General features: G+C 42.0%; 1 protein-coding gene across 9 annotated transcripts in view; it reads right to left on the reverse strand.

Annotated features, from left to right (window-relative positions):
- Window positions 1-10,074, reverse strand: part of LOC125454018 (bile salt export pump) — a 104,257-nt gene that overhangs the window by 34,095 nt on the left and 60,088 nt on the right. For all 9 annotated transcript variants that reach the window (XM_059647345.1, XM_059647346.1, XM_059647351.1 and 6 more), the window contains 3 exons: window positions 9,694-9,895; window positions 9,490-9,571; window positions 6,592-6,700 (listed from right to left, as the gene is read on the reverse strand). In XM_059647345.1, the coding sequence (XP_059503328.1) occupies window positions 6,592-6,700; window positions 9,490-9,571; window positions 9,694-9,895 (393 nt within the window). The remainder of the gene's footprint in view (window positions 1-6,591; window positions 6,701-9,489; window positions 9,572-9,693; window positions 9,896-10,074) is intronic.

Below are 10,074 nucleotides of genomic sequence, written 5' to 3' on the forward strand. Positions count from 1 at the left end.
GCAAAATAGCCTTGGATCCAATGGGCCCTTAATCTTCTTAACAGTCTACCATCTTGTCAAATGCCTTTCTAACATCCACGTAGACTACATCAACTGCTATATCCTCATCTACATACCTAGTCACCTCCTTAGACATGATCTCCCCATTACAAAGCCAGCTGACTATACTTGATTAATTCTTCCTTCTCCGAGTAGAAATTAATTCCATCCCTCAGGATATTTTTCAACAGTTTCCCCACCGCAAATGTTAGGCCTGCTGGGCTTTATTTCCAGCTTTATCCCTACCACCTTCCTTGAATAATGGTAACACCTTAGCAGTCATCCAGAACGGTTTCAAGGGTGAGGTACTTCAGTTATGTTGAACCCCATAGTACCAACCACGAATTAAAAGATTTCTTTAAGGATTCTTTTTAAAATTTTCTCTCAGGTTACTTCTTGATTTTAAAGGGCTATTTCTTGTTTCTCAGGAGTTTTATCTCATTCTTACTAACACACTTAATCACGTAGTACATTACTTTCTGATTTTGTGTGATATATATGCTATTGCAATACAAACAAAATAGAAGTAGAAGAATTCATCAACATCCTCAATAAGTGTCAATCACCCATTAAAACTTAAAGCTGCAGGAAACAAGGGAAACAATTATTTCTCAGATATTACAATACTCAATTTGGCACAAAACAAAAGACATACATGAGTAACAAAACATTTTTAAAAATATGACATACATTTCTACAAAAAGAAAACCATCACACAGACTGGTGAAGTCATAGCTCATATTTTCAGTGCATATGCACAAATCTAAAAAATAGGCATTTAACCAAGCATTTAGAACATAGAACAGTACAGCACAGAACAGGGCCTTCAGCCCACGATGTTGTGCCAACCATTGATCCTCATGTATGTACCCTCAAATTTCTGTGACCATATGCATGTCCAGCAGTCTCTTAAATGACCCCAATGACCTTGCTTCCACAACTGCTGCTGGCAATGCATTCCATGCTCTCACAACTCTCTGTGTAAAGAACCCGCCTCTGACATCCCCTGTATACTTTCCTCCAACCAGCTTAAAACTATGACCCCTCGTGTTAGCCATTTCTGCCCTGGAAAATAGTCTCTGGCTATCAACTCTATCTATGACTCTCGTTATCTTGTATACCTCAATTAGGTCCCCTCTCCTCCTCCTTTTCTCCAATGAAAAAAGTCCGAGCTCAGTCAACCTCTCTTCATAAGATAAGCCCTCCAGTCCAGGCAGCATCCTGGTAAACCTCCTCTGAACCTTCTCCAAAGCATCCACATCTTTCCTATAATAGGGCAACCAGAACTGGACGCAGTATTCCAAGCGCAGTCTAACCAAAGTTTTATAGAGCTGCAACATGATCTCACGACTCTTAAACTCAATCCCCCTGCCAATGAAAGCCAAAACACCATATGCTTTCTTAACAACCCTGTCCACTTGGGTGGCCATTTTAAGGGATCTATGTATCTGCACACCAAGATCCCTCTGTTCCTCCACACTGCCAAGAATCCTATCCTTAATCCTGTACTCAGCTTTCAAATTCGACCTTCCAAAATGCATCACCTCGCATTTATCCAGGTTGAACTCCATCTGCCACCTCTCAGCCCATCTCTGCATCCTGTCAATGTCCCGCTGCAGCCTACAACAGCCCTCATACTGTCAACGACACCTCCAACCTTCGTGTCGTCTGCAGACTTGCTGACCCATCCTTCAATCCCCTCATCCAAGTCATTAATAAAAATTACAAACAGTAGAGGCCCAAGGACAGAGCCCTGTGGAACACCACTCACCACTGACTTCCAGGCAGAATATTTTCCTTCTACTACCACTCGCTGTCTTCTGTTGGCCAGCCAATTCTGTATCCAGACAGCTAAGTTCCCCTGTATCCCATTCCTCCTGACCTTCTGAATGAGCCTACCATGGGGAACCTTATCAAATGCCATGCTGAAGTCCATATGCACCACATCCACAGCTCGACCCTCGTCAACTTTTCTAGTCACATCCTCAAAGAACTCGATAAGGTTTGTGAGGCATGACCTGCCCCTCACAAAGCCGTGTTGACTGCATTTAATCAAGACATGCTCTTCCAGATGGTCATAAATCCTATCCCTCAGAATCCTTTCTAACACTTGCAGATGACAGATGTGAGACTTACTGGTCTGTAATTGCCGGGGATTTCCCTATTTCCTTTCTTGAAGAGAGGAATTACATTTGCCTCTCTCCAGTCCTCAGGTACGACTCCAGTGGAGAGCGAGGATGCAACGATCTTCGCAAGTGGCGAAGCAATTGCATTTCTCGTTTCCCAAAGCAGCCGAGGACAAATCTGGTCCGGGCCTGGCGACTTGTCAATCTTAATGTTTGACAAAATTTTCAGCACATCAGCTTCCTCTATCTCTATCCATTCCAGCATGCACACCTGCTCTTCAAAGGTTTCATTCACTACAAAGTTCGTTTCTTCCGTAAAGACAGAAGCAAAAAACTCATTTAGGGCTTCCCCTACCTCCTCAGACTCCACACACAAGTTCCCTATGCTATCCCTGATCGGCCCTATTCTTTCTTTGACTATTCTCTTATTCCTCACATAAGTGTAAAATGCCTTTGTGTTCTCCCTAATCCGTTCTGCCAAGCCTTTCTTGTGCCCCCTCCTGGCTCTCCTCAGAACATTTTTGAGCTCTTTCCTCACCTGCCTGTAATCCTCTAGAGCTCAGCTTGACCCTAGCTTCCTCCACCTTATGTAAGCTACCTTCTTCCTTTTGACAAGAAGCTCCACTGCTCTCGTCATCCAAGGTTCCTTTATCTTACCCCTTCTTGCCTGTCTCAGAGGGACATATTTATTCATCACTCGCAACAACTGTTCCTTAAACAGTCTCCACATGTCTGTAGTGCCTTTACCGTGGAACAATTGCTCCCAGTCCATGCTTCCTAACTCATGTCTAATCACATCATAGTTTCCTCTTCCCCAATTAAATATCCTCCCATTTTGCCTAATCCTCTCCTTCTCCATAGCTATGTAGAATGTGAGGCAGTTATGGTCACTATCACCAAAATGCTCTCCCACCACAAGATCTGATACCTGCCCCGGCTCGTTTCCGAGCACCAAGTCTAGAATGGCCTCTCCCCTCGTCGGCCTGTCAACGTCTGAGTTAGGAAACCCTCCTGAACACACCTTACAAAAACAGCTCCATTCAAATCTTCTGCTCGAAGGAGGTTCCAATCAATATTGGGAAAGTTAAAGTCACCCATTACAACAACCCTACTACGTCCACACTTTTCCAAAATCTGCCGACCTATGCTTTCTTCAATCTCCCTGCTGCTATTGGGGGGCCTGTAGTAAACCCCTAACAAGGTGACTGCTCCCTTTCTCTTCCTAATTTCCACCCATACTGACTCAGTAGGCAGATCTTCCTCGACAATGGAAGCTTCTGTAGCTGTGATACCCTCACTGATTAGTAGTGTTACACCCCCTCCTCTTTTTCCCCCCTCCCAATTCTTTTTAAATGCTCTAAATCCTGGAACATCCAGCAACCATTCCTGCCCATGAGAAACCCATGTCTCTGTTATGGCCACAACATCATAGCACCAGGTACTGATCCATGCTCTAAGTTCATCACTTTTATTCCTGATACTCCTTGCGATAAAGCAAACACACTTTAACTGATCCCTTGGTTCCTTCCCAGGAAAATCCTTCCCACTAGCTGGCCTACCTCTTGCTATTGCCTCACCTGCATCATCTCTCACCTCTGGTATACAGCTCATGTTCCCACCCCCCTGCCATACTAGTTTAAACCCTCTCGAACTACTCGAGCAAACCTTCCACCCAGGACATTGGTCCCCTTCCAGTTCAGATGCAACCCGTCCTTCTTGTACAGGTCCCACCTTCCCCAGAAGGCATCCCAATTATCTACATATCTGAAGCCCTCCCTCCTACACCAGCTGCGCAGCCACGTGTTAAGCTGCGCCCGCTCCCTGTTCTTCACCTCGCTATCTCGTGGCACCGGTAGTAAACTAGAGAACACTACTCTGTTCGTCCTGCTTTGCAGCTTCCATCCTAACTCCCTGAAATCACTTTTTATATCGTCAATCCTTTTTCTGGCTATATCATTAGTGCCAATATGTAACACGATTTCTGGCTGTTCGCCCTCCCCTTTTAGAACCTTTTACACCCAATCGGAGACGTCCCGGACCCTGGCACCAGGGAGGCAACATACCTTCCGGGAATCCCGATCCTGACCACAAAATTACATTTATTACAGTTTTCACTGCATTTCTAATTTAAGATTAACAATAGATGTTCATAACAGTTACATCCAATATATTTGATCCCAAATAGTGGCTCTTGAATTTATGTAGTCTTGAGCTACAGATTCAACAATATTTTCCAAGCAATTCATTACCATAGTGATTTTAAATATTCCTGAATCCAGTTAGCTGAGTATTCTTTTGTTGACAAGTGGAATACTCTTCTTTCTTCTTTGCAACTTCCCTTTCCATTTCCCAAATCCCCTCTTGCAACCTGCTTCTTTCCCACACCTGCTGGAGTCTCCTTTTCTCCCTGACAGATGATCTCCTATGCTTTGGCAAGAGGCATACCACCCTATCCCGTGCTTTAGATATAGAAACTCATGGCAACTCATGCATTCCCACTGCTTCCAAATGCTATCCATTTTTTTATCAGCACCCCTAAGTGGTAGGCTATTTCTCTCTTGCCTCTGCAATGGAGAGGCCCATAAACATAGAAGAAGAAGACATCTAATTGGACAAGCAGATCCTCACAGACTTCATTATTTTGACTTACAGGGCGACTCTTCTAGAATTGGTTGTAACCTTGATTAAATTTTCCTGGATGTTTGGGGACATTTTTGGGGAGAATTTGTAGTTTGGATGCTGCTATTAACAACTTGGGAGTTATCACTGACAGAGACTTTACTGGGCCAGACTTATAAAGACTATGATGACAAATTCAGATTGAAGGCTTTCTGCTGTAACTTATTTCTGGATTCTTCAAAGCCTTTTCACTATCAATAAAACAGGAATGTGATGGAATACTCTCTAGTTAACTGGATGTGTGCATCTCCTACAACATTCAAGAAGCTATGCACCATTGAAGGACAAAGCAGCCCACTTGTTGGCACCCATACACCACCTTTACCACTCAACTCCTTCGCTACTGTGCACAATGGCAGCAGTGTCTATTATATACAAGATGCACAGCAGCAACCCGTCCAGCATTTTTTGGCAGCACCTTCAAACAGATTAAGGAGCAACTTCACATGTTGAACTATATTCTCTCTTCTTTCCATTCAGAAATAATTTCTTCTTCACTTCTATATTTTGCTTTCTTATCTCCTTCCCTTTGATATGTCTAGTATTCTGTCTCTGAAATCCCAACTCTTAGGTGCATTTTGTATCCTTGTGTATGAGTGAGTCAAACTTTTTTTTTGTTAACATTTTATGTAAAATGATTATCTTCAAAGAGCATTTGCACCATATTGAGAATAGATTAATTCTCACATAGGATATACGATACAGAAACAGGTAATTCAGCCCAACTGTACAGCTGATGCTCCATTAAAGCCTCCTCTCACCCTTTAACTTATTGTATCAGCCTAACCCCATTCTCCTCTTTCCCCATGTACTTATCCAATTTTCCTTAAATGCACCTTTACTATTCACTCTCTGTAATCGTGAATTCTATATTCACACCATTATCAGGGTAAAGAGATTTATTCTGAATTCCCAATTGGTTTCTTGGTGACCACTTTATAGTAATGGCCTTAGCTTTTATGTTCCAACACAAGTGGAAACAATTTTCTGCATCTACTCTATCAAAGATTTTTTTTATAATTTTAAAGGTCACTCATCATTTTTTTTTCTTTTCAGGTAAAAACTCTATATCCTTTACCACTCATAACTAGAAAACCAAGCTGAGGCAATGGAGGATTGTGGCAATGAACTGTGTTAACTAACGCATATGGAGCATCACATACTGATAGAGATGATAGATATCAAGTGGCAGGAGATGGAATATTGGGTCACAAATTTAAGACAATGATGAGGAGGAATTTCTTTTCTCAGAGGGTACTGAAATTGTGTAATTCTTTACTGCAAAGGCTATCAAAGCTGGGTTGATAAGTATTCAAGGCCCAGATAGACATAGTTTTAGTCATTACAGTAATTAAGGGTTATGGAGAAAAGGCAGGAGAGTGGACTTGAAAACAAAATGAAGTGTATGTTAGATTTACCTTAAATACTGCATTCTAGTTGTGCAAGTTCAACGTTGAAAATAATGGTAAATATCTTTCCTCAAAATATTTTACAAGACAATCCAAAACATATTATTTTCCTTCTTTAAGAATAAAACATAACAGAAATGTGTGCATCAACGTGCTGGATTCTGATAAATTTACTGTGAACTCTGCTCATTGCCTATATAATTCTTTTCCTGGAACACTTGAAATTAATCTTTTCTTGTAAACTTAATATCACAAGTCACTTCCCTTCTGTTAAAATAATAAAACCAAATCAGGTAACTAGCAATAGATTTTTACAGTAAATTGATGGAATTTCCAACCTTTTCTTCATCACCAGGATGACGGACTGTTGAAGCAACATCTCCAGGCAGAGACAAATCAGTGAGTAGGTTTGACACCTGAGACCTGGAACGCTGGCGAATTGAGGATCTGCAGGTATTTAATAGATTCTAATATAGTTACATTTTCCAATATGTATCTTAAAATTGCAAAATGTTCAATTTGTTCATCTGGGAAGCATTAAGAGAGAAAAAGGGAATTATCTAATTGTCATTATCATTTTCCTTTGAGAATATTGCAAATTGAAGAATTTAATCAAAGTGAGTACTGTACTGTTGATTAATATAAACAAAGTTAAAGCCAATTAGCTACAAATGTACATTTGTGCCAAAATATGCATTTGTGCAAAATCCTTCTTGATGTACACACAGTATCTAGATGGAAGTTACAGGAACTCAATTGCTTTTTCAAAGCTTGAATGCTTTATAATGCAAAGCTGAGGCATCATCCCTAGCATTCTGCTTTATTTATTGAACAGCTACTTAAAGTAGGCATTTATTCCAGAACCCTCACCCCATCCCCCTCTCTGATGAAGGGTCTAGGCCCGAAATGTAAGCTTTTGTGCTCCTGAGATGCTGCTTGGCCTGCTGTGTTCATCCAGCTTCATACTTTATTATCTTGGGATTCTCCAGCATCTGCAGTTCCCATTATCACTGATACAATTTTAACCTCACTGCGAACCCTCATCCAGGGATGCCTAACCTGAAGAAGTGATCCTCCTCCCTCCGGACCAACCTCAGGGCTCTCCATCTTCGGTCCGCCTCCCCCTCTCTCCCTATTTATTCCAGAACCCTCACCCCATCCCCCTCTCTGATGAAGGGTCTAGGTCCGAAACGTCAGCTTTTGTGCTCCTGAAAGGCTGCTTGGCCTGCTGTGTTCATCCAGCTTCACACTTTATTACCTTAAAGTAGGCAATAGCCCAAAGACACTGTAGAAGGCCAAGTGTAGAGAAATTACATTGTATGCAAGCTTTTACTGAAATATGAAAGGGCAGTGGTGAAAGCTAGTATGAACCCTGAATGGAGTTAGCATATCACAAAGCTCTGAAAAAAGAAACCACAAATGGGACTTGGCAGAGATTTGGCCCAATTGTTGGAGGTGGATTGAACAGGTGACCCCAAGTAATGGCAGTAACATAAAGGAGAAAAGAGGAAAGCCATCTGGGACCAGGGCCTTTTCTCCATTCTACTGTGCACAGCAGGTGTGAAAGGGACATGCAGTGGCAATCCTGGTAAGTTCATGAGAGCTAAGCTTTTCATAAAGTTGAACATGATGGAGATACTCAGCAGGTTGAATGATATAGTCGCAAACCATTTCAACTCCCCCTTGCATTCCTTAGACGACATGTCCATCATGGGTCTCCTGCAGTGCCACAACGATGCCACCCGAATGTTGCAGGAACAGTAACTCATACTCCACTTGGGAACCCTGCAGCCCAATGGTATCAATGTGGATTTCACAAGCTTCAAAATCTCCCCTCCCCCCAGTGCATCCCAAAACCAGCCCAGCTCATCCCCACCTCCCTAATCTGTTCTTCCTCTCAACTATCCCCTCATCCCACCTCAAGCCGCACCTCCAGTTCCTACCTCCTAACCTCATCCCGCCCCCTTGAACTGTCCGTCCTCTCTGGACTGACCTATCCCCTCCCTACCTCTCCACCTCCACTCACCTCTACAGGCTCCATTCCCACCTCTTTAACTAGTCTATCTCCTCTCCACCTATCTTCTCCTCCACCCATCTTCGATCCGCCTCCCCGTCTTTCCCTATTTATTTGAGAACCCTCTCCGCACCTCCCTTTTCTGATGAAGGGTCTAGACCCAAAACATCAGATTTTGTGCTCCTCAGATGCTGCTTGGCCTGCTGTGTTTATCCAGCTCCACACTTTGTTATGCTTATTTAAATATATGGCTTAAGATCTAGGAGAGAGGAGCGGTTTTGGGAGAGTGAAAGGAAGGGTATGGGTTTTGGGATGGGAGGTAGGAAGTTCTCTAACTCCCCTCCCATTCTCTCCCTTGCTCCTCACTCATCCTTCCCTATTGTCTTTTCAGCTCATTCATACTCCTTCTCACTCAGGCCCCCTCCTCCTCACTCATTCACCCTCATTCTCTCTCCAATATTCCATCCATCCATGCCTTGACTCTCTATCATTGAACCCATTTCAAAAATGTGAATGCTTTTTATGTCACATGTGCCTTCAATGTGATACCATAGTGTCTGGAATCATGCACATCTGCATTTCTGAATCAGCACATATGTAGGTGCCTAAAGTTGTAGATGTCAGCAATTGTCCGGTCAGGATATTTCCAGTCATGGTTGGCCACCATACTCATACACACATTTTCTTGCTGCGAGGGATTGCACTAGAGTGTGAGTTTTTCAGCAGCTGGCGTTGTAAGGTTTTGATACAGATACGGAGACAAACATCTGAAAGCTGTCAGTAAGCACAGCTCGACATCCATTTATGTACGTGTATTATGAAGTCTTATTTAGAGTGCAAAACAAGGATATGGGGCATTGGCACTTAAGAGTATCTGCAATATGAGAGCTGAATCAATCTAGAGTTATTAGGGAACTTAGAAATGATCAAGTTCTGAGGAAGGGTCACCGGACCCGAAACGTTAAGTCTTTTTTCTCCTCCACAGATGCTGCCAGACCTGCTGAGCTATTCCAGCAACTTTGTTTTTGTTCCTGATTTACGGCATCCGCAGTTCTTTTGGTTCTTAAATGATCAATCAAACTTATTGTTCCCTAAAATAGCATTTTGGTCACGTAAAAATTGTTGGTAATTTCTTGAAATAATGTACCATCAGCGAACACTTATTTAATAACCAAGAAAAATCTTCATTCAAGGTGTCCGTGCTACAATGTTTCCTTCTTACCGTAAACTTGCTTGATAGCTCCCTCTTGTGAAAGATTGTTGCTTTTCAATTGTTGGCTCTTCAGTAGGATCGTTTCCTGCCACTAAGAAGTGAGTAAGCATGGGAAATCAACAAAAATAGTTCGCCCATGAATAGAAAATTAATCATTGAAACTGTTTTTGTTTTCTACAGGAAATAACATAATTGTTGCAAAAAAAATCTTACTTTGCCTTGTTTTTTCATTGAGAGCTTTATCTCCCTGGCTTTGCAGAGTTACTAGAGTGAAATAAACCCCTTTTCTTTCAAGTAGTTCTGCATGTTTTCCCTGTTCTACAGCCCTTCCATGTTCAAAGCCAATTATCACGTCCGCATTTCTTACTGTGGATAAACGATGTGCGATGGAAATCGTTGTTCGACCTAACCGAACCTTTGCACAAAAAATGAATTCAACATGCTTTCAGAAATTCTGGATTTAGTTTCTTTCAGATAGTAATTAAACATAATTATTTACTTCATTAGTTAACTTTTATAAGGCAACAGGTAGCTAATCAAAAAATCGTACATAGCAACAATAAGAACATCAGCAAAAACAAGAGTCCTTTCTGT

This window comes from Stegostoma tigrinum, chromosome 7 (assembly GCF_030684315.1).
Source record: "Stegostoma tigrinum isolate sSteTig4 chromosome 7, sSteTig4.hap1, whole genome shotgun sequence".
Taxonomy (NCBI): domain Eukaryota; kingdom Metazoa; phylum Chordata; class Chondrichthyes; order Orectolobiformes; family Stegostomatidae; genus Stegostoma; species Stegostoma tigrinum.